Here is a 24,787-nt window from a genome sequence, read left to right on the forward strand (position 1 = left end):
TCGTAACACTGCTCTTTATTGAGCTTACATGAATATGCACAAGTTCATTATGACGTCTTACACAGGTATGAACAAAGAGTACCAGTCTGTGCATAGTGTGTGTGTGTGTGTGTGTGTGTGTGTGTGTGTGTGTGTCTGTGTGTGTGTGTGTGTGCGTGTGTCTGTGTGTGTGTCTGTGTGTGTGTGTGTGTCTGTGCATAGTGTGTGTGTGTGTGTCTGTGTGTGTGTCTGTGTGTGTGTCTGTGTGTCTGTGTGTGTGTCTGTGTGTGTGTGTGTGTGTCTGTGCATAGTGTGTGTGTGTGTGTGTCTGTGTGTGTGTGTGTGTGTGCGTGTGTGTGTCTGTGTGTGTGTCTGTGTGTGTGTGTGTGTGTCTGTGCATAGTGTGTGTGTGTGTGTCTGTGTGTGTGTCTATGTGTGTCTGTGTATGTGTGTCTGTGCATAGTGTGTGTGTGTGTGTCTGTGTGTGTGTCTATGTGTGTCTGTGTATGTGTGTCTGTGCATAGTGTGTGTGTGTCTGTGCATAGTGTGTGTGTGTGTGTGTGTGTGTGTGTGTGTGTGTGTGTGTGTGTGTGTGTGTGTTCCAGATGTGACCCTGTGACCCCAAAGCTGGTGCTAAGAGTCCAGCGGTCCCCCTAACAAAGGGCTCTTATACTTAACCAGACACAGAGTAGGTGTCCTCCTACACCAGGGGTCTCAAACTCGCGTCCCGCGGGCCATTTGCGGCCCGCAGGACGATAGTTTTTGGCCACACCTTAATATGAAAATGTAATGTTAGTTTGATAATGTATGACACTTTACAGTGTTGTGGGCGGAGCTGAATTAACCCACCAATCAGGGTGGGATATGGATCTCAGGGGACACCAGCCGGGCTTGATGCAAGCAGGGTAACATTTCTCAATGAGTCAAAGTTCCAGCAGCGTTGCCCTGGAGTGTTTCTTTCTTTCTGTGCCTGGCTGGCTTCCTCCTTTCTATTGGGCAAACGCCGACATTCGCCCCAGCGCGCTGCGTTCACAACACTTCAAAAAAAGTTGTTTTTTTAAGTTGCTGCCCAGCGGGACATTATACGTATATAGATTTATATTTATATTTCTAAGCATAAATGACAACCAACAATATAAACCTTACAGCTGGTTTTAATAACAGAGTTCATTTGTTTCTCAAATGAGAAAGAGCTATCGAGAAACACTCCTAAATCTTTAGTTCTTAACTTTTCCAGTGGGCCAAGGTCAACATTATCTGCTAATGCTAAATAGGCTGCCGTTATTAACTAATGCTAATTTGACATGAATTAGCATTATGCACTAATGCTAACACTTACTTTTTTTAAAAATGTGAGTAGCTAATGCTAACACTATTTCCCTTAACTTTATAACAATGTGAACGGCTAATGCTAACACTCTTTTTCCTAGCATTATAACATCTGAGCTGCTAATGCTAAGTAGGCTGCCATTAGCACCTACGTCTAATTTAAGGCAAATACGCATTAGAACCTAATGCTCATATCGTTTTCCTTTGCTTTATAACAATGTAAGCAGCTACTGCTAAATAGCATTAGCTAATAACAGCAGTCTAATTTAATGCAAGTTAGCCTCATTTGCATTACAACGATGTGAGGAGTTAACGCTAAGTATGCTGCCATTAGTGGCTAATTCTAATTAGGGGTGAATAAATATTACCAGCTAATGCTAATATCGTATTCTCTTCCCTTTTAACAATGTGAGCAGCTAGTGCTAGGTAGGCTGATGCTAGCAGCTAATGCTAAAGCTAATTTAATGTGAATTAGCATCACATTAGTGAGGAGTTAATGCTAAGTAGACTGCCATTAGCAGGTAATGCTAATTTTAGGTGAATAGGAATTGGCAGATAATGCTAATACCATATTTTCTTGCTTTATAACAATGTGACCAGCTAATGCTATGTAGGTTGCCGTTATTAGCTAATACTAATTTGATGAGAATTAGCATTATCCGATAATGGTAACTCTTTTCCCCTGCATTATAACAATGTCAGGAGTTAATGCTAAGTAGACTGCCATTAGGGGCTAACTCTAATTAGGGGTGAATAATTATTAGCAGCTAATACTAATACCGTTTTCTCTTTTTCCTTATAACAACTTGAGCAGCTAATGCTAATTTGATGCGAATTAGCATTATATTAGTGAGCAGTTAATGCTAAGTAGGCTGCCATTATTAACTAATACTACGTTGACGTGAATTAGCATTATGCGCTACTGCTAATACTGTTTTCTCTTGCTTATTAAAAATGATAGTAGCTAAAACTAATACTCTTTTCCGTTGGGTAACAACAAAGTGAGGAATTAATGCTAAGTTGGCTGCTTTTAGCGGCTTATTCTAATTAGGGGTGAATAATTATTAGCAGCAAATGCTAATACCGTTTTCTCTTTCCTTATAACAATATGAGCAGTTAATGCTAATTTGATGTAAATTAGCATTATATTAGTGAAGAGTTAATGCTAAGTAGGCTGCCATTAGCAGCTAAAGGTAATTTGAGGTGAATAAGCACTAGTAGCTAATGCCAATACCCTTTTCTCTTGTGTTATAATGATGTGAAACGTTAATATTGTTCTCAAACAACAGAATGAGAATGAAATATTGATTCTAACAGGGCCCATAAACAGCATTAGCTTAGCAGCATTAGCTTATCAGAGTCTCCATCATGGTCACACAAATCCTTAGCGGAGCAAAGTGGCCTACTTAGCAATAGCTGCTGTAGAAAGCAAAGGGAAAACAGTATTAGCATTAGCTGCTAAATGTGCACTTGAGAACAAATCTATTGTGAATTCAGCCGTGAATGTAGTGTTTCCAGTAAGCTTCCATTTCCAAATGTTAGCTGCTCCTGTCTGCCTCTTTGTCACACACACAGACTGAAATGATTCACAGCCTTGTTTCATCCTTCTGTCAGTGTCACTGACTGTCACTGTGACTGTGGACATACAGCATGGGAAACACACACATGGCTGATACTTGTATCTAAAGTTACAAAATGTTGTCTCTGTCCAAATATTACCTAACTGTAAGTCTACTTTTAATGAAACTCTCAACATGACTTATCAGTTATCATTAATGTTCCTGCAAACAGACTCCTTGAAGACCCCCTACATAAATATCCATGTACTATCCAGCTAGACTAGTGTGTCTGTCCCTGAAAATATTCCTGCATGTGTGATTGTTCATGTCTCATCTGCAGGAAACAAACAGGAAGTGAGTGAAAGACACAGGAAATGATTCCAGCTCTTCCTCCTATATCAGACATTCTCTCCATACCTGAGAGTGTCCAGTCTCCAGCCTGGATCCTTCAGTCCAGCCGACAGAAGCTTCATTCCTGAGAGACCTGGATGATTGTAGCTCAGGTCCAGCTCTCTCAGATGGGAGGGGTTGGAGGTCAGAGCTGAGGCCAGAGAAGTACAGCCTTCCTCTGTGATCAGACAGCCTGACAGACTGCAGACACACAAAACAACAATCCATCTGTTATCCATCTCTATAGCAGCATAACTAAGTGATGGTTCAGGGTCACCTGCTCCAGCTCTAACTATAAGTTTTATCAAAAAGGAAAGTTTGAAGCTGATCGTCAAAGTAGAGAGGGTGTCTGTCTCCTGAACTCAAACTGGGAGCTGCTTCCACACCCAGTCCAACATAGCCAGGCTTTCTTTGCTGCTTTGACAAAACCTCAAATCCCAGTCAGAGATGGTGAGCATCATCACAGTGATGATCATTTCTCTGTTAACCCAGGCTTTCTGCTTCAGGATCTGTGCACGCTGTTAAGGTACGTTCGAGTTAGGGAAGAGAAGAAAGCAAGCCCAAGTCGAAGTAGGTGTCAAAAATAGTGATCTTTATTACACACTCTGTGCACTAAGAGTGGGAAAAGACAATTTGCAATCGAATCCTCTCGTCAACTGAAACATCAGTCTCCTTATATTGCCTTTATGACATCACAGTTGGATCTTTACTGGAAATGATCTCAAATGATAACAATTCCCCGCCTATCCCAAAGTTTTCCCTTATATAGACATCAACTGCTACTCTTAAGAGAAAAACAAGTGTGTATTACATTGTGCATTTTGTGAACGTGTATTTATCAGAAAAACTGTCCTCAGATGACCCTCCTATTATTACTAAGTGTGTAGGTGACCGTGCGTGTGTTACATAAGTGCGTGCATGTAAGCAGAGACCGGCGTACGTGCAAAATTACACGCAGGCCTGCCAGGGCCCAACAGGACTCGTGGGTCTGTATGGTGTGACTGCTCTGCTCTAACGTGCAACAACTTTATATAAACAGTCAGTGTGGATTAATATAAACAGTCAGTGTACATTAATATTTGCTCAAAGTAACACAGATGTAATTAAAAGATTATACTGTCAACAGATTCAACAATGGCAAATGAATAATCAATGATAACTGATTGTGAGAATACAAAATAAAATATCTCCTGATCACACTCCTCCTCTTTGGCCTTTTGAAAAAAGGCCAACATTTAAAGATATTGTGTCACTCCTCCGTCCAGGCGGCTTCTCGCAACGGCATCATATGTTCCGGACCAGCTGACCCAGCTGAACCAGAAGCTATGGCCCTGCTCACCAGATTACCCAACACCTGCCTCACCAGAGGAATGAGACAACACCCAATCAGCAACAAACCTAGAAAAACTAGAAGAGAAAACATGGCAGACATAAACAATCCCTTATATTGCCCAAAAACAGATGTGAACCAATCTCCCAGCCTTGAGTTCACGCCTGATTGCTCATGCATGGTTCTAGATAACGTTTTCAAATTTTCCAGCGCCCGCGTGACTGTTCCGTCCGGAGCTGTATTGTTGGGAATAAAGGTGCAACATAAATCTCCGAACATCGCGCACACGCCTCCCTTCTCGGCCAATAACATGTCCAGCGCCATGCGATTTTGGATTCCCATTAACGACGTCGGACCTAATTGTTCTGCAAGACCTTCCACCGCGTCCCTGGTGAGATTAGAGAGTCTCAACACATTATAATGAACATAATTAATGCGATCAACATTTTTATTTGGAGTCACCCACAGAAACACACTTTCAAACCCGGCCGCTATCTGATCAACTAACTTATACTCATCTGGAACTCCTCGGGGAACTCCTATTGAGTCTATCCAGGTTGGCGAGTCCCGTCTTGGATCATACTTGTGGATAGCTCCTGTGGCTCTCCTCCGTCTGGCTGTAGACACATTCGCACCTTGCTGTGGAATTGTCTCTAGCCTACTGCCCATGAGCATCAAAGGTGCAGCTAAGCGCACCAAAGCACACGTTCCCACACTCCCCAAGGGAACCTGCACCAAAAGGGTGTACTCCCCACAATAATAATATAGCCCACCTCTCGCCCAGGTGCCTATAATTGTGCTTGGGTCACTTACATCATTGGTAGTCCTACCTGTGATTGTCCTCTGGCACCAGCTTGGATTAATCCTTCCTAGCCTAAATCTCACTCTGTCTGTAGAAAACTCAAAACATGTATAATTATCTCGTTTTGGTGTGAATGAACCTGGTTGTGTGCGTTTATCAATTGGCGGATATAAACCTGACAAAGTGGTACAGTTACCTGTGTCCACCGCCTCTCTAGTTAATCTCAACATGCAATTATATCCCCACTCATCCTCTGGATACAGAGGAGCGGGTTCAGTAAACAAATGTGGTCGAGCGGTAGCACAAGCAACACAATCAACCACTTTCTGCTCCTTAGCATTTTGAGCCACCCAATCTAACCAAAGATTCCTATCTCCAAAACCTGTGGCACGCTCTATCAACTCCTGAGGTTTTAACCTAGTATAATCAGTGGCAACAAACCATTTTTCTTCTGGATCCTTGTAAGTTACTGTCTCTACGGGATCTGTTTGCACCGTGAGATTCAGTGCTGAGTCATTTCCCAGCGGTTTAGCCCTGGGATTAAATAAATTCACCCGAATTAACCCGAATGGATCTGTCCCTACTTTATCTACCCCTACTACTAAATAAAACGCACCTCCATCAAACCCAGGTTCAGGGAGTTCACTCCATGGTCCTAGGGAAAGAGTAATAGGGTTATTTGTAACAGAATAATCTCTCTGAATAGCTATTCCTTCAAGGGCCGGTGGCACCGTTGGCTGCCATCCTACTCCTGTCCACGCGACCACATCCTGCCAAGAACACCACTGATCCGTTACATAGGTGTAGATGTCACTATCCCATGATGGGCCCCACACCGACTTAGGGTAACACATCATTGGATGATAACAAACCCACACATTATATGTTCTCCAGCTATTCCCGTCACCCGAGCATTTAATTACCTCACACAAATCGAATGTGAACGCTGTTGTAGATCCATTAACATACCCAAACTCGACTCCGCCACTGGCTTTGAGACACCCATCATCCCCACCTGAACCAACCGCACGCTTGACTTTTTTCGACGATTTGATCGGTTCGGGCTCAGGAGCGGATAGACCTCTGTGTCTGGGCAATTCACGCTCACAGAACAAGGAGACCTTTAAACATCATTTCACTAAATGGATGGACTGAGCTCAGCCTACAGATGAACTGGATAAATAAAGATTTGACCTCAGTGTGCTCAGTGTTCCTGTCTATTCCTAACATATTCCTAACATGATAGCTGCACTTTAGAGCTCTAAAACTGGAACTGACACATATTTAAACTCCACATGTTACTCAGTACATTCAGTTCTGACACTCGCCCACAGTCCAACAAAGGAAACATGGAGATCACATCAGTTTGTCACCAAAGTCTAATTATTCCAGAGGGCAGTGTTGATACAACTAAAGTTATTTTTAAGCAAAGTTGAGTTTTTTATTGTCGCAGTACTTCATGTCTGAAGTATCACTTAAATGCATTACACGCTGTTGATGGCAGCAAACAAACCACCCAAACAAACAGAGGTGGGAGGCTTGGGCAGACTACGTAGGATCAGCTTGTGGGAGGAGTCAGGATAAAACCAAAGAAAGACAAGCTAACAGACGCCACAGTGAAGTGAGTAGCTACAAACTGCAGGCTGATTAGTGTTGTTGAAGAAGTCGGTCTGAGGAACGTTCTTAGGATGAACAAATGACGGCATGTATGAGCCTCCCTCAAGACGCACCATCACAAGAAGAACACATGAGCTGTAGAAAAAGGAGAGACTATGAAAGCCACGGCGTTACAACGTGCACCAGCTGTTGGTCTCTCTGGAGACTACTGGGCGTGGCTGGGTAACCATGGTTACTTGGAAGTTACAGTACATGATATTAATGAAGAGTGGGAGCTGCGTTCTATAGCAAACAATTTGTTATGAGGTAATCAGCTGATCTTAGTTTAACCGGAAGCCCTTCACAATAATTGCAATGCCTTTATTTTGTACAACTACCATCAGTTCGTCTGTACTGATGGTAACTTAAAGTCACACTAATGTCGTTTAGTTTCTATAGTTTATGTAGTGGAAGTATACTACAGTACCCTGATCACTGATAGGACAGATTTATGTAGATATACACCTTTGTGTTTAACATTACTGCATTATAGTACTGTGATCTTTGTCCTTATATATGGCTATATTAGCTATACTGATGTACGTACATATAACTGGATATGTAACTTATCTATTCATCTTATTTGTCATGTATTTGTATTGTGTACTTCCTTTTTGTAAGAAACCACACACATGATCACAGCCGCAAGAATCAATCAGTGAAAGAATAAAGTGTCTCAAACCAAACCTTAAGCTCTTTATTCCACATGCTGGGATCATTTGGCCTTCAGTGGTGTTCTGGCTGACACACCGGAGTGACCAGAGTGCTAAAGAGTGAATCGGACACACCAGTGTCATCTCTGATATCTCCACTACATTTAATCGTCCTTCAGCTTGTGGCTGCCGTTAGCTGGTCTGCTAGTTAGCTGATTTGCTATTTAGCCGGTGTGCTAGTTAGCTGGTGTGCTAGTTAGCCGGTTCGCTAGTCAGCTGGTGTGCTGACCAGCGAACCAGTAGGTTACAAGATGAGCTTGTCTGTCTGATGAGCCAGCTCTCTCTGTCTTGGTCATTTTGTCCTTGGGCAAAACCTAACCTACCACTACAACTGTAGCTTACCTCCACCAGTGTGTGAATGTGAGAGTGAATGAATACAGGGAGTGCAGAATTATTAGGCAAATGAGTATTTTGTCCACATCATCCTCTTCATGCATGTTGTCTTACTCCAAGCTGTATAGGCTCGAAAGCCTACTACCAATTAAGCATATTAGGTGATGTGCATCTCTGTAATGAGAAGGGGTGTGGTCTAATGACATCAACACCCTATATCAGGTGTGCATAATTATTAGGCAACGTCCTTTCCTTTGGCAAAATGGGTCAAAAGAAGGACTTGACAGGCTCAGAAAAGTCAAAAATAGTGAGATATCTTGCAGAGGGATGCAGCAGTCTCAAAATTGCAAAGCTTCTGAAGCGTGATCATCGAACAATCAAGCGTTTCATTCAAAATAGTCAACAGGGTCGCAAGAAGCGTGTGGAAAAACCAAGGCACAAAATAACTGCCCATGAACTGAGAAAAGTCAAGCGTGCAGCTGCCAAGATGCCACTTGCCACCAGTTTGGCCATATTTCAGAGCTGCAACATCACTGGAGTGCCCAAGAGCACAAGGTGTGCAATACTCAGAGACATGGCCAAGGTAAGAAAGGCTGAAAGACGACCACCACTGAACAAGACACACAAGCTGAAACGTCAAGACTGGGCCAAGAAATATCTCAAGACTGGTTTTTCTAAGGTTTTATGGACTGATGAAATGAGAGTGAGTCTTGATGGGCCAGATGGATGGGCCCGTGGCTGGATTGGTAAAGGGCAAGGAGCTCCAGTCCCACTCAGACGCCAGCAAGGTGGAGGTGGAGTACTGGTTTGGGCTGGTATCATCAAAGATGAGCTTGTGGGGCCTTTTCGGGTTGAGGATGGAGTCAAGCTCAACTCCCAGTCCTACTGCCAGTTTCTGGAAGACACCTTCTTCAAGCAGTGGTACAGGAAGAAGTCTGCATCCTTCAAGAAAAACATGATTTTCATGCAGGACAATGCTCCATCACACGCGTCCAAGTACTCCACAGCGTGGCTGGCAAGAAAGGGTATAAAAGAAGAAAAACTAATGACATGGCCTCCTTGTTCACCTGATCTGAACCCCATTGAGAACCTGTGGTCCATCATCAAATGTGAGATTTACAAGGAGGGAAAACAGTACACCTCTCTGAACAGTGTCTGGGAGGCTGTGGTTGCTGCTGCACGCAATGTTGATGGTGAACAGATCAAAACACTGACAGAATCCATGGATGGCAGGCTTTTGAGTGTCCTTGCAAAGAAAGGTGGCTATATTGGTCGCTGATTTGTTTTTGTTTTGTTTTTGAATGTCAGAAATGTATATTTGTGAATGTGGAGATGTTATATTGGTGTCACTGGTAAAAATAAATAAATGAAATGGGTATATATTTGTTTTTTGTTAAGTTGCCTAATAATTCTGCACAGTAATAGTCACCTGCACACACAGATATCCCCCTAAAATAGCTAAAACTAAAAACAAACTAAAAACTACTTCCAAAAACATTCAGCTTTGATATTAATGAGTTTTTTGGGTTCATTGAGAACATGGTTGTTGTTCAATAATAAAATTATTCCTCAAAAATACAACTTGCCTAATAATTCTGCACTCCCTGTAGTGGGATTGTAAAGGGTCTTTGAGGGTCTCGAAAAGCGCTATATAAATGCAATCCATTATTATTATTAAGAGCATCTTTAGGCCTGACTGTGCTCATCCTTCCTCCAACCTCTCCTTACCAAAGATAACAACTACATCAGTATTAGCTCAATAACAATTTCTGCAATTCAATTGTGGACATTCATTTTTAAACCTTGTGTAAAACGATAAAACCTCAAAGTCTGAGCATTATTCTTCGTGCAAACAGCTCTTGCAGGTTCCCCCGGACTTAGGTTATTTTTATTATTATTATTTAATTACTTTCCTTTAAGCAGCTGTTCAGGCTACTAAACATCCCAGAAATAACAAGTGACACCATTAATAGTAGAGGTGGGAATCACCATACAACTCGCGATACGATATTATCACAATACTTAATGCACGATACGATATTATTGCGATTTTTTAAAATATTTTGCGATATTTAAATTCTGCACATAAAGGTAAACTTTATCAATATTCATTTTATCTAATATCAAAGTCTCACACTCAGTCTTTCTCTCATTTCAGTCAGTTTTATTGTTGACAAACTGAACGGTTTGTATTACAGTCTAGTCCAACTTAACTGAATGCAACCATCTGGTACAATTATAGCTATTCTGAACTATGCAATTTATGAAAACTATGCAGCCCCTTCAGCAACTGAAGAATTTGAAAGTAAATTTAAAAAAATATATAATTTTACATTAAATAAAAAAGTTTCAAACTTAATTAAAATTAAACATGTCTTAAATTAAAATAAGTAAACTGTCATGTTTATTGCTGCCAAAAAAAAAGTTAAACACATTTGGACAGTGAAGGAATGTCAGGATTGTTGCTCAGAAAAAGGATCAACATGCTCTGAAGTCAACATGCTCTGACTCCAGAGCATGTTGACTTCAGAGAAAAAATTGTTTGTAACAAAATATCGATTTCTGCTGTCCCTGTATCGATACATTATTAGCAAACAAAATATCACGATACTACACAGTATCGATTTTTTCCCCCACCCCTAATTAATAGTGGAGCTAACTTTAACAGGTGAAACTGATTTGACCTATAAGGCTACTGCAGTTACTTCTTATCAGGTTTAGTAGGGAAGACATCTGGATGAGGTAGTTAGTAGTATGTAGTTAGTACCGGGCGACCCTGTTTTATCAAACAGTAGCCATTACTACTGTGATCATTTGCAGCCCAGTGTGCCGCTCTCTCTGCTGGGATGAACCACTGGAGCTCACCCAGTCATCCCTTTCTTTCTCTCAAGAAGAAGTGAAATAAATATATTTATTATGTTACGAGTCTAATATTCTTTAAATCAAACTGTAATGTATAAATCAAGCAAGAAGATTTGGTGGCTCCACGTGTTGTAGAAGAAAAGATAAACATCTCATTTTGAGAAATCAGCCTTTAAAATTAAGTACTGTGAATAAAAAACAAACAGCGAGCCAATCAGCAGTCGCCAATATCCTCCTAATTTCATTCACAAAGAAATCAAATATATATATATTATGGGCCCAAAGGAGCCTAAATCTTTAAATTAGGCAGTGCATGAAGTATTTTTTTAAATAAACAAAGACATGACTATAACAACTTTTAGTAATTCAGAGTCCAATTATCCACTCAAATGTGAATAAAAGTTCACTTGACAGCTGTAAAAGTTACCTGTTTATACAATAATATAATTCACATTTCAAATGATCATCTGTGGAAAAGTTTGAATCCTGACCTGAGAGTTTCCACTGCACACTGTGAACTCTTTAGTCCAGCGGACAGAAGCTTCACTCCTGAATCCTGCAGGTCAGAGTTACTCAGGTCCAGCTCTCTCAGACTGGAGGACTGGGAGCTGAGGACTGAGGACAGAGCTTCACAGCTTCTCTCTGACAGGTTACAGCCACTCAGTCTGAAAAATAAAAGACAATCTATAAAACAAGTACTCATGTAGAGTTTGTTAATACATTTCACAACATTAAATGTTGACTTTCTATTTTTAAAGGAAACATAAACATACTAAGATACAACATCATATGTATGAACTTTAATTAATAATTCTAAAAACTAAATGTTTTCTGATCTGACCTCAGAGTATTCAGTTTACAGTTTAAACGTTGTAGTCCAGCAGACAGAAGCTTCACTCCTGAATCCTGCAGCTTTCTGATACTCAGGTCCAGCTCTGTCAGACTAGAGGACTGCGAGCTGAGAACTGAGGACAGAGCTTCACAGTTTTCCTCTGAGAGTTCACAGATGTTAAGTCTGAAGATAAAAACATGAATAAAGATTGTTGTTAAAGTGTAATCAGGGTGCAATAGCTTATTGTCTTGTGCTGAGCAGGTTAGTAAAACTTCTGTTTAACTTTGAAATGAATAAAAATGCTATGAAACAAGGATAACTGGATAAAGACATAAACAAAAACAAACATCAAACACATAAACAAACAGAACTAAACATAATACAAATTGATCTGACCTCAGAACATTCAGTTTGGCGTGTGGACTCTCCACTGCAGCAGACAGAAGCTTTACTGCTGAAGCCTTCAGGCTGTCGGTACTCAGGTCCAGCTCTCTCAGACTACAGGACTGGGAGCTGACCACTGACAGCAAATTTTCACAGCCTTCCTCTGAGACGTTACAGCTGCTCAGTCTGTGAGAGAAAGGAAAAAAACAAAAACAAAAAAAAACAAACAATATATGTGATCAAATTAAATTTGTTTATATGTTGAACCCTTTTTTTTAAAAATTTATTTAAACCTATGAGACTATGAGTGCTACCAGTCCAGTGCACATGATTGGTACCTTGATGGTACCTTGCTCAGGGGTACCACAAGGTAACTATTCGGTGGATTCGACCCCTGACCTTATGATCATGGGGCGACCACTCTGCCTACTGAGCTAATAATTCTGTGTACACTGTCATACAATATTAACTAAAACAATTATTTTAGAAAATTTTAGTAATTCAATAATCATGCTCATTACCTGTGTATTGTGAATAACACTTGATTTTAAACACTAGCTGTATAAAACTCTTCCTGTTAAAGGTGTGTATAAAGGAGATGAGCTGAAATGCAGACTTCATGGAGAATGTTTGCTGTCAGGATATATCAAAGACAAAGCAGAGATCCATCCAGTCTCTTCCACTAAGCCCACAGAGGGACAGACAACCACTCTCACTCACACCTGCATGAAGTTTAGATCACCAGGTAACCCAACTGCATGTCTGTGGACAGTGGGAAGAAACTGTAGAGGACCCAGAGTGAACCCACTGTAATTCTGTGATAACACTGGTTATGGAAGCCTTACAGTTACATATGGTTACTGACAAGAAACACGACCTTAGAGGCAATTTCAGTAATGAAGACCGAGTTTCTCCCTCCATACAGGATGAAAACATGACAGCACAGCAGAGATTTATATTTAAAAAGGGAGGGTGTGCACTGAAAGTGAGATACAAACTTGAACTTAAATTATGAACATCAGAAAAAGATGTAGGTGAAGTCTGGCAGGTGAAGTTTGTGCTTTAGAATAAAACAACCAAACTCCTGGAGTTGGAGACAAATGAACAAGCTGAGGATAATAAACCTGTCAGAGGGGCTGAAGCATCAGAGCTCATGTTCTTATAGGCTGGGTCTGGATTGTCCTTTGATAAGAGTTACAGAACAAAGTGTGTTTTAGAAATGCTGGAGTGAAACATTAAAACTACCATATATTTACCGAGTGACTGATGATCATTTAATTTACTATTTTAAAAAAATGTTACAGTGCTCTTTGAACTCAGCATTTCTGATTTATTTCCCATGATTTTAACAATGAAGCGATGACAACATGTTTACTCACAGAGCTTTGTTGGAGGCTTTGACCACTGGCAGCATTCTCAGAAGAGCCTCCTCTGAAGCAGAGTATTTCTTGAAGTCAAACTCATCCAGATCTTCTTCTGATGACAGTAAGATGAAGGTCAGAGCTGAGCACTGAGCAGGAGACAGTTTACCTGTGGAGAGACTTCCTGAAGTCCTGTATTGTTGGATCTCCTCCACTAGAGAACGATCATTCAGTTCATTCAGACAGTGGATCAGATTGATGCTTTTCTCTGCAGACAGATTCTCACTGAGATTCTCCTTGATGTACTGGACTGTTTCCTGATTGGTCTGTGAGCTACTTCCTGTCTGTGTCATCAGGGCTCGTAGGAGAGTCTGATTGGTCTGCAGTGAAAGACCCAGGAGGAAGCGGAGGAACAAGTCCAGGTGTCCATTTGGACTCTGTAAGGCCTTGTTCACAGCACTCTGGTAGAAGTGTTTCTTTTCAGAATCTCCTGTTTCAGACTTCTTGGGGGTTGTTTGTTCTTCCAGCAGATTGAGTCCAGAGTTGATGAAGGTCAGATGGACATGAAGAGCAGCCAGAAACTCCTGAACACTCAGATGGATGAAGCAGAACACCTTGTCCTGGTACAGTCCTCTCTCCTCTTTAAAGATCTGTGTGAACACTCCTGAGTACACTGAGGCTGCTCTGATATCGATGCCACACTCTGTCAGGTCTGATTCATAGAAGATCAGGTTTCCTTTCTGCAGCTGATCAAAAGCCAGTTTTCCCAGAGACTCCATCATCTTCTTGCTCTCTGGGCTCCAGTGTGGATCTGTCTCAGCTCCTCCATCATACTTGACCTTCTTCACTTTGGCCTGAACCACCAGGAAGTGGATGTACATCTCAGTCAGGGTGTTGGGCAGCTGTCCTCCCTCTCTGGTTTCCAGCACATCCTCCAGAACTGTAGCAGTGATCCAGCAGAAGACTGGGATGTGACACATGATGTGGAGGCTTCGTGATGTCTTGATGTGGGAGATGATGCTGCTGGCCTGCTCCTCATCTCTGAATCTCTTCCTGAAGTACTCCTCCTTCTGTGGGTCAGTGAACCCTCTGACCTCTGTCACCATGCCAACACAGTCAGGAGGGATCTGATTGGCTGCTGCAGGTCGTGTGGTTATCCAGAGGCGAGCAGAGGGAAGCAGTTTCCCCCTGATGAGGTTTATCAGCAGCACATCCACTGAGGTGGACTTTCTAGGGTCAGTTAGGATTGTAGTTTTGTGGAAGTCCAGAGGAAGTCGACACTCATCCAGACCATCAAAGATGAACACAACCTGGAAGTCTTCAAAGCTGCAGATTCCTGCTTCTTTGGTTTCAGTAAAGAAGTGATGAACAAGTCCCACCAAGCTGAACTTTTCCTCTTTCAGCACATTCAGCTCTCTGAAAGTGAATGGAAATATGAACTGGATGTCCTGGTTGGCTTTGTCTTCAGCCCAGTCCAGGCTGTATTTCTGTGTTAAGACCGTTTTCCCAATGCCAGCCACTCCCTTTGTCAGCACTATTCTGATCAGGTATTGTCTTTTGGGTGAGTCTTTAAAGATGTCTTCTTGTCTGATTGTTGTTTCAGGTCTGTGTGGTTTCCTGGATGCTGTTTCAATCTGTCTGACCTCATGTTCATCATTGACCTCTGCAGTCCCTCCCTCTGTGATGTAGAGCTCTGTGTAGATCTGATTCAGAAGGGTTGGGTTTCCTGCTTTAGCGATGCCCTCAAACACACACTGGAACTTCTTCTTCAAGAGAGACTTGAGTTTAGGCTGACACTTCTGAAGAGCATCTGAATCAAAAAAAGGAAAAAAGAAGGAAAAATACAAATCTGGTCTGAAGGAGCTATGTGATGTACTTTGGCCTTTATTTAACCTATCAAGTTTTTAATATACTCATTCTACCAGAAATTCATCAAAAAGGCGCTACAGGAATTCCTAAATGTAATTCCTGAAAACAGCCACATTAAATGTTTTGAACCTCCACATCTGCATTGCTTTGCAGCTTTTCATATGTACCTGATGCCAACATGTGCAGGCTAAACAGGTTTCTGCTTTCTGTGCCTCTTCTTCAAACTTTGTAACCAAAAAAAACAACATTGAAGTGTCATAATGTTCCCCACTGCTATGTTATTTAAAGACGCATCTGAGAGAGATTCATTAATTCTTCTCATATATTACAATGGCGAAAGACAATGTAAACCGTTTCTGGCCACACAAAACATGTGCTTTACTTTATTATATATAAATGTGGCATTTTTTTCATTAAACATTTAAGTCAAATGACCGATGCTTAAAGAGTGTCCTCTTGTTAGAGAAACACTCTGACTTTTCTTTTTTAAGGCAATCAGTTTGCATGGTTTTTAAAAGTAAAGAACACTTGTGTTTAATTAAATACAGATCACATTAGATCTAAGTAGTTTCACACGTTTATGACGATCATCAAAATTCCTCCATGTAGTTTAGAAAATACATTTGCAGGCATGTAACAAATCCAAACATTCGTCGTAGAATGACGTTCTTGCCCTCTCCTTTTTCTTACAATGAATTCTGAGGTTTCACTTTCACATCTCAACAAACTGCAAGGTGACCATTTTTATTCATGGTATATGATACATGACCTCACCTTGTTGAGCAGATGGATCAGAGTATAAACATAGCTGAGAGAAAAGAAAAGGATCTTTGATCTGAAGATGCTTGATTGTTATCTTGCATGCTTTGTCTCCTTTTTTCCTCACTGTGTCGATCAAGCTGCGTGCCTTGTCTGCTCTGAGTGGGTTCCCCTCCAGTATCGATTCTTCCTCCAACTTATTTAAGATACCATCACTTACAAGGGCCTCAAGGAGCAGTTTAAGGATTTCTATTGTTACCCTCCAGACAAAGGCTGACCGTACCCTGGCAAGCTCCTCCTCTACAGGAAGAAGAAAGAGACATAAACATGCTTCTCAGTCGAAATCATGTGAAAAATACAGTGGAACCCCGACTTACGAATACCCCATTTAACAAAAAATTCAAGTTACGAAGGCAATGAACGGCAATATTTCTGCCCATGGTACGGCAAAATGCCGGTGTAACGAAATCCGCTGGCTCTGATTGGCTGAGCCTACAATGCCCACAAGGCCTTCCGAATCATGTGACAACCCCTTTGCTTCCGTACTCGTGCTTCGCTGTTCCACTTGAACGACATATTGTTGTTCTAGTTAGCAATTAGCCTATCGTTCAGCATCACCTCACTCAAAAGGTGCAATGGCTGTTTCGACTTAAGAAAATTTTCGACTTACGAAAGACCCTCGGGAACGGATTAATTTCGTAAGTCGGGGTTCCACTGTATTCTAACTTTGTTCAATTAACACTTCAACATCTCATCAACAAATACTAAATTTTAGGGTGTGTAGGGCTAAAATGATGCCAGCTTAAAATGAAACCGAAGAAAAAATTGAAACTGAAAAATAATGAAAAATATGAAAAACAAAATCTTGTCATTCATATCCTGCATTCCAGATTAAGTTTAAAATAAGAACGAGTGCAAGTACGAACGTGAGAATTATGTATATTGTAATAGGTATATTGTACCTAAATGATAGTATATTGTACAAACATGAAAAGTATATTGTTAGAACTATATCTAATATTGTTAGAACAATAGTATACTATAATAATAAACTTTTCACGTTATAATGTGACATAGCTCTATTTTTCTTTTGCCTGGGTGGCGGCTCTACGCTTCCGTACTACGCTTCTGTATCCAACACTTTTCAATGTGGCCTCACAAAATTATTATGACTACAACAACCATGAAAAGAGTTGGATGGACATTGCTACTCAATCACAGCTGCCTGGTCAATGTTTTTCATTAGTAATTTAGCAAAGTTGATGGTGTGTGTGTCTGTAAGACAGAGAGAGGGAGAGCGCGGGACAGATTTTGTATGATAAGCTTCATGTTATGAAGGCACAGTTTGAGCACTCGGGTCGCATCAGAGCATCAGGCCATATAGTGTGAGACCCTGCATCGTGACCTATGAACTTCTAACCTCTGCGATTTAATTGTACAGTTTGAGCAGGAGCTGAATAACGCGACTGAAAAAAAAAAATCGCACAGTGTTTGCCCAGCTTAATGCAGACTGTTTAAACTAAACAAGCTGCTGTTTCACATAATAAACCCTGTCAGCTGCAGTATTGTCTTCTGTTTTAACAGTTAAAGCAGTAGAGACAAGCTGTTTGCATGTGCGTGGAACTCTAGCGTCATTAACCATGCTAGCTGTTAGCTTATAGCTCACGCTAGCTAACCAGCGAGCAGTTAAAAGGACAGCTGAAGCTGCACAAAATACCCACAAACTTATCTCACTACAATGTAGCGCCGAAAATATGACTCGCAGCTCAAGCTCGACACAGCGTCTGTAACATAAGACTGACATCCAGCTAACCACAGCTAAAAGATATTTAGAGAAAACTTACAGTTTCCTCAGGTTACATGAACTGAGTTGTTTCACGCTGAAAAGTTGGTTTGTTTTGGCTCTCACTGAAGACATAGCTGCTCTTTTGTGCTGCTTTTACCCAATGGTATCTTTTGCGAGTGTGGACGCGTCATCTGTTTGCTCCTTAAATGCTTTTCTTCTTTTATTGATTTTTATGCTGATTTTTTCCCTTTTTTCCGTATGAGCTTACCTGCGATAGCTTCTGGACACTTATAGATCATTAGGACTAAAGTGTTCTTAACAGAAACAGCAACATTTTTATAGTTACCTTATCCTCAGCGCTCCGTGTGTCTGTGGCCTAGACACAGCTGAAGCCTGATTACAGTGTCTGGGCACCGAACAGCCCCAATAGCCTGGAAAGGTGCTAACCGCTAGGCTAACTAGCAACAAGATGCCTTCCCTATCCACAGATGACTACCACAGCCTCCTGCAGAAGATTGCAGTACTGGAGACAAAAATTCATCGCTTAGAAGTAAACGTGGAGGTAAATGGACTGTGTGGAAATGAAACAACCTTGCCTTTGATTCAAAACAATGGCGATGAGCAAGCTAGTACACAGCTAAGGAGCACAGATAACATGACCAAGAAAGTAGACTCTGTGCATTATTATAAATCCTCAAGTGATAATCCCCCCTTGGACTGTCTTGGTGCAAAACCAAGACATAAATCATGTCTCCTGGAAGGCGGAGGACGTATCACGGGCAGAGCACAGCGAGCTGAAATCTCTGAAACCGACTGGCCTTCACTTCCTACGAGACAGAGAAGCTCTTCTACCCCTGTATACGAGAGGAAACAGGACTGGACAACAGTGAATAGGAAGGTTAACAACAAACCTCCAAAACAACTGAATGTGAAACTGCACAACAGATTTGCTCCACTATCAAAGGACCCTGGATCTATATCGGACAACCATCCATCTAAAAGCAGCGAAGTAAGGTCTGAAAATCTGTTGAAAAGTAAAAGACCACAGGGAAAGCTAAAGGCTAGGCCTGAAACTCTGATTGTGGGTGACTCTGCCGTAAAGGATGTACAAAGGATGTGCGGTAAGAACACTAAAGTCCTCTGCTTTCCTAAGGATATGGTCAACAACCTGAAGGAGAGAATTCTTCAAATTGCAGATGAATATCCAACTGTGACAAACATTGTCCTGCATACAGGGTCAAACGATGTGTCCAAACAACAGTCGGAGGTTCTGAAACGGGACTTTACTGGATTACTAAATACTGTAAACTCTCTGAATGCAGCTGTATTCATCAGTGGACCTGTACCGCCGGTCAGAGGAGGAGACGAGAGATTCAGCAGGTTGTTTACACTGAATAAATGGCTTATATCAGCATGTACTGACCACTCGGTGCATTTTATCAACAACTTTAATATTTTTTGGGAACGCAGGCATCTGTTTAAAGCAAATGGATTTAATTTTAACAAGTCAGGGGTGAAACTGTTCACCTCCAACTTGTTTTATTCCATACGTCATCCATATGTGCTTGGTGCCAAGGCTGAGATAAACGAGGAGTTATCTCATAAAGAGGAACAAACAGTACTCCAAGAACAGACAAAGCCCAGCAGAAACCTTGAGGAGGAGCTCCATCTGCCCCCACCCGGGAAGAGCCTCAGAAAGGAGAGACATCTGAGGCAAGAAGAGGGGTCCCTATTTGCCTCCAACTCTCTCAACAACACCAACGACCAGGACAAGGGACCACGACCTTCCCCAGTCCCCCAAACCCCTGACAGGCCATCACCCTCCTCCCCCTCCCTTTCTCCCTCCTCCCCACACCTGAAATTCACTGAGGAGATGATGGAGCGAGTCAATGCTGGGCTCAGATCTACCCCCCGGCCCAATCCCTTTTTGTCCCCCATAAACCCCCCACCAGAGCGGCCAAAGGTTCGCCATCGAGCCCCGCCCTCATCAGAGCAATCGAAGTCACATTGCCCAGCCTCGCCCCCCTTAGTTCCTCCTTACCACCTTCACGCTCTGTCTCCACAGTCTGATGTGTTTAGGGTCCGGGCTGCGAGGATTATGGCAGTGGTGACTTTTCCCAGGAGAAGCTGGGACCCTGTTTACTAGAAGGTTTTAAAATCTCTGTACTTTTAGGTGACAGAAGGAGACATGTGGCCTGGTCAAAACACAGAGAGCTGCACTCTAAAAGATCTTTAAACATAGTAAACATACCTTGTGTGCCACAGACTGCTCCCAAACACGAGGGGACAAGTAATACCTCTAAAACACTTAAGTTGGCTTTATTAAACGTTAGATCTTTAGCTGGGAAAACATTTTTAATTAATGATTTAATCACTGAGCACAGCCTTGATTTTATGTTTTTAACTGAAACTTGGTTGGACCAAAGTAACAGTGGAGCTGTTCTCATCGAGACGACCCCTCCTAACTACAGTTTTATCAGTGAGGCCAGGGTGAGCAGGAGAGGAGGGGGGGTTGCTGTCTTATTTAATGAATCATTTCAATGTAAGCAGCTATCTCCTGGAAGTTTTCAGTCTTTTGAATATGTGGCTTTACAGCTGAAGGCCCCATCCAAAGTTGTGTTTCTTAATGTTTACAGGCCTCCCAAATACTGCACAGACTTTTTTAATGACCTCAGTGAACTGCTGTCTGTGATCTGTGTTGATTTCGACTGTGTAATTATTGTTGGGGATTTTAACATCCATGTGGACAACCCTCAGGACAAAGGGACTAAAGACCTGAGTAACACTCTGGGCAACTTTGGGCTGACTCAGCATGTAACAGAGGCCACACATAATAGAGGACACACTCTTGACCTACTGATCTCCAAAGGCCTGAGCATTTCAAAGGTTACTGTGTCTGATGTGGGCCTGTCTGATCATTACTGTGTTTTCTTTGAAAGTAAAATCTCAGCCCACATAAATATATCAACAACAGTGATCACAAAACGGTGTATAACTGAACACAGTAGTGCAATTTTTTACCAGGTCTTCCCATTAACACCTGACCTGTCCAGAGGGTCAGTCAATGAGCTCGTCAATAGCTTCAATGCTAACATGTTAAATGTAATGGACACTATTGCTCCCATTAAGGTGAAGGTTATCTCTGGAAGGAAGAAGTCTCCATGGAGAAACTCCACACTGGTGAAAAATGAAAAAAGAGAGTGTAGGAAAGCTGAGCGCAGATGGAGAAAAACAAACCTCCAGGTTCATTATGACATCTATAAAGAGAAACTTCACAATTATAATTTACAACTGAGGAGTGCAAGGAGGTCCTACTTCTCTGACATCATCACTAAAAACAGCCATAATGCTCGGGTCTTATTTTCTACAGTTGACAGGCTAACGAACCCTCCTGTGTCAGTGGCAGCTGAACTTCATTCGACCATGGCCTGCAATGACTTTGCCAAATTCTTCACAGAAAAAATCCAAAAAATTAGACAAGCAATTGGTACATCAACAGCAGATCCAGGATATGTACTGTGTCCACCAAAAAACAGTTTAAACACCATGAAACAGTTTCAACCTATTAACAGCAAAGACCTGGAGGACATCTTAGGTCAGCTGAACTCCTCCTCCAGCTGTTTAGATGTCCTGCCAACAAGTTTTTTCAAAAAGGTCTCAAAGACTTTAGAGTCAGATCATCAACTTTTCTTTATTATCAGGTGTGTTTCCAGAATCACTAAAAACTGCTGTAATAAAACCTATACTGAAAAAGGACAATCTTGACAAGACACAAATGAACAACTACAGGCCGATCTCAAATCTCCCGTTTTTAAGTAAGATCATTGAAAAAGCAGTTTCTCAACAGCTCAGTTACTTCTTAAAACAGAATAACTACTACGATGCCTTCCAGTCAGGTTTTAGACAGAACCACAGCACTGAAACCGCTCTGACCAAAGTGTTTAATGACATATGTCTGAATACAGACAGTGGAAAAATGTCAGTTTTAGTTTTACTGGATCTCAGTGCAGCATTTGATACAGTTGACCACAACATATTACTCAAACGACTGGAGAACTGGGCAGGTCTTTCAGGAACTGTACTAAACTGGTTCAAAACATACGTAGAAAACAGGAAATACTTTGTATCAATAGGTAACTTCACATCTGCGCAGACAAGTATCACATGTGGAGTTCCCCAAGGTTCCATCTTGGGACCCTTTCTGTTTAACATTTACATGCTCCCACTGGCACAGATTATAAAGAACAACAAAATAAACTGTCGTAGCTATGCAGATGACACACAAATATATATCACAATGTCACCAGGAGACCAAGGCCCCGTACAATTTTCTCCAGCTAAACAAAGACAAAACTGAGGTAATAGTCTTTGGCGCCAAAGAAAAACGATTACAGGTCACCAGAGAACTTCAATCTATACATCTAAAAACCACAAACCAGGCGAGAAATTTGGGTGTAGTGATGGATGCAGACCTAAACTTAGAAAAACACATTAAGACAATAACAAAGTCAGCTTACTATCACCTCAAGAATATATCAAGGATAAAAGATCTGATGTCTCAACAGGACCTGGAAAAACTAGTCCATGCATTCATCTTTAGTAGGCTTGATTACTGTAACAGCATCTTTACAGGTCTACCTAAAAAATCAGTCAGACAACTACAGCTCATTCAGAACTCTGCTGCTCGAGTCCTCACTAAGACCAAAAAAGTGGACCACATCAGTCCAGCTCTGAGGTCTTTACACTGGCTGCCTGTCCGTCAGAGGATAGACTTTAAAGTTCTGATGCTGGTCTATAAAGCTCTGAATGGTTTAGGACCAAAATACATCAGTGACCTCCTGACTCAGTATGAACCTTCCAGATCCCTCAGGTCATCTGGATCCGGTCTTTTATCAGTTCCCAGAGTCAGAACCAGACACGGAGAAGCTGCATTCAGCTTTTATGCTCCTTATATCTGGAACAAACTCCCAGAAAGCCTCAGATCAGCTGAAACACTCAGTTTATTTAAATCCAGGTTGAAGACTCACCTGTTCTCAGCTGCATTTGAATAAAGCACCAAATCCACACTTTAAGCTTAAATTTCAAAACTTACATTTAACTACTGATTTTATCTACTGTTCTGATTTTATCTGTTTTGATTTTATATACTGTTTTGTTTGTTTGTTTGTTTGTTTGCTTGTTTTAATCAATTTTAAATCATGCTTTTTATTTGTTTTTGTTTCTAATGTCTCTGTAAAGCACTTTGAATCACCTTGTTGTTGAATTGTGCTATACAAATAAATTTGCCTTGCCTTGCCTTTAAGCGAAACATTCTTTGTATGTGAGGAAAATGCTGTTCATCCTCTTCAGCTCTAGCGTAGACAACTGGCTTTGCCATGTTTTCATGTGTGTCTTCTTTCCGTGTGTCCGCTACTTTGAAACGCTTGGGCCCGCCACAGTTTCAAGCTGGTCATGTGACTGCATGGCCACATCTGATTGGTAAAAAAGTTACCGGAAACTCCACTGGCGGCATGTTATCTAATGTGTTAAACTAATTATTTTTTAAAAAGTAACGAGTCAAATTTTGGAAATGTAGCAGAGTAAAAGTACCGTTTCTTCTTCACAGATGTACTCAAGTAAAAGTAAAAAGTATCGTGCAAAAAGGGTACTTTAAAAGTAAATTTTTTTTCCAAAAACTTACTCAAGTAAATATAACGGAGTAAATGTAACTCGTTACTACCCACCTCTGCAGACGGGCAAGTATACAGGTATACTATGAACAAATATACATATATAAAGATGAAGCACTGTGAGGTAAACAGATCTACAGAGTGCTATGAAAATATCTACAGTAGTGGAAGCGTAGCTCTCTGAACAGACTATAACAGTGTACACACTATAACAGAGACTACACCATGTCAGTGTCCTAAAACTACAGCAGTAACCAACGTGGTGAATGTTGATAATGAAAGGATCATGGTCACTGGGGGGAGGAGTGTAGAAGGGTTAGGTGAGTGTGGATGGAAAGGCTCAGCGGGGACTGAGTTCAGTAGGGTGACAGCTGTGGGGAAGAAGCTGTTCCTAAACCTGCTGGTTTTAGTCTGAAGGCTCCTGTAGCGCCTCCTGGAGGGGAGGAGGAGCTGGAAGAGTTTATTGGCAGTATGAGAGGAGTCTGAGAATGATGCATACTCGGCGTAGAAATCTCTTTTTGAGCGTTGTGTGATGGAGAACTTTGCTTTGTGTAATGTTATAAATACTTGGATAATCCTCAGAGTCTCTGGACTTTTACTTAGAGATATTATATTCAGTCCTGTGGATAGTTATATATTTAAAAATATATGATCCTCTCTGGTTACTCTGGTATAAATGACTCTGAATCACTTTATGGTAAATAACACACTATTGGCAAAAATAAAAAACTGTGAAAGAATTCCAGATGACAAGTCTGTAGTTCGACATACAAGTGACGACCTTTGACCTTCATCAGTTTTTATTTAATTGTGTCAGAGAAACTCAAACGTGCTCTTCATGCAGCTGAGTACATTCAGTGTTTAAAACGGAAGCTGTGCAGGTCTGAGATCAGCAGCTTTGTGAAACACCAAGCTGAGGTCCTGTTAATGCTGATATATAGTGACACAGTTACATTTCAATTTAATTCAATTTTATTCATATAGCGCCAAATCACAACAACAGTCACCTGAAGGTGCTTTATATTGTACAGTAGATCGTACAATAACAGATACAGAGAAAAACCCAACATTCATATGATACAGGGGTGATTAATCCTTTTGACTTTGTTTTTATCCATAAAACAGCTGCAGCTTTCACTACAGCACATGTGGTGCTTTAACCTTTGTACTGTTT

The 24,787-nt window shown here is 41.3% G+C and overlaps 2 protein-coding genes across 3 annotated transcripts in view; one reads left to right on the plus strand and one right to left on the minus strand.

Moving 5' to 3' along the window:
* LOC146634302 (protein NLRC3-like) overlaps window positions 1-24,787 on the minus strand; it is a 263,712-nt gene that overhangs the window by 45,910 nt on the left and 193,015 nt on the right. Inside the window, exons 7-12 of one of the 2 annotated variants that reach the window (XM_085376358.1) lie at window positions 16,174-16,458; window positions 13,549-15,340; window positions 12,182-12,355; window positions 11,795-11,968; window positions 11,445-11,618; window positions 3,285-3,458 (exon numbers count right to left, since the gene is read on the minus strand). In XM_085376358.1, the coding sequence (XP_085232484.1) occupies window positions 3,285-3,458; window positions 11,445-11,618; window positions 11,795-11,968; window positions 12,182-12,355; window positions 13,549-15,340; window positions 16,174-16,458 (2,773 nt within the window). The remainder of the gene's footprint in view (window positions 1-3,284; window positions 3,459-11,444; window positions 11,619-11,794; window positions 11,969-12,181; window positions 12,356-13,548; window positions 15,341-16,173; window positions 16,459-24,787) is intronic. The other variant, XM_085376383.1, reaches the window with a different exon arrangement.
* On the plus strand, window positions 18,382-20,090 carry LOC146634304 (uncharacterized). The gene has a single exon (XM_085343816.1). It carries the CDS (start codon window positions 18,414-18,416, stop codon window positions 20,088-20,090), a length of 1,677 nt encoding a protein of 558 aa, XP_085199942.1. The 5' UTR covers window positions 18,382-18,413.

This window comes from Diplotaxodon limnothrissa, linkage group LG3, assembly GCF_057381915.1.
Source record: "Diplotaxodon limnothrissa isolate DT_005_m linkage group LG3, D_limnothrissa_male_GT1.1, whole genome shotgun sequence".
NCBI classification, from domain to species: domain Eukaryota; kingdom Metazoa; phylum Chordata; class Actinopteri; order Cichliformes; family Cichlidae; genus Diplotaxodon; species Diplotaxodon limnothrissa.

Bases quoted from the DNA above. Each gene is read 5' to 3' on its own strand.
- LOC146634304 (XM_085343816.1), top strand. From the start codon at position 18,414: ATGCCTTCCCTATCCACAGATGACTACCACAGCCTCCTGCAGAAGATT.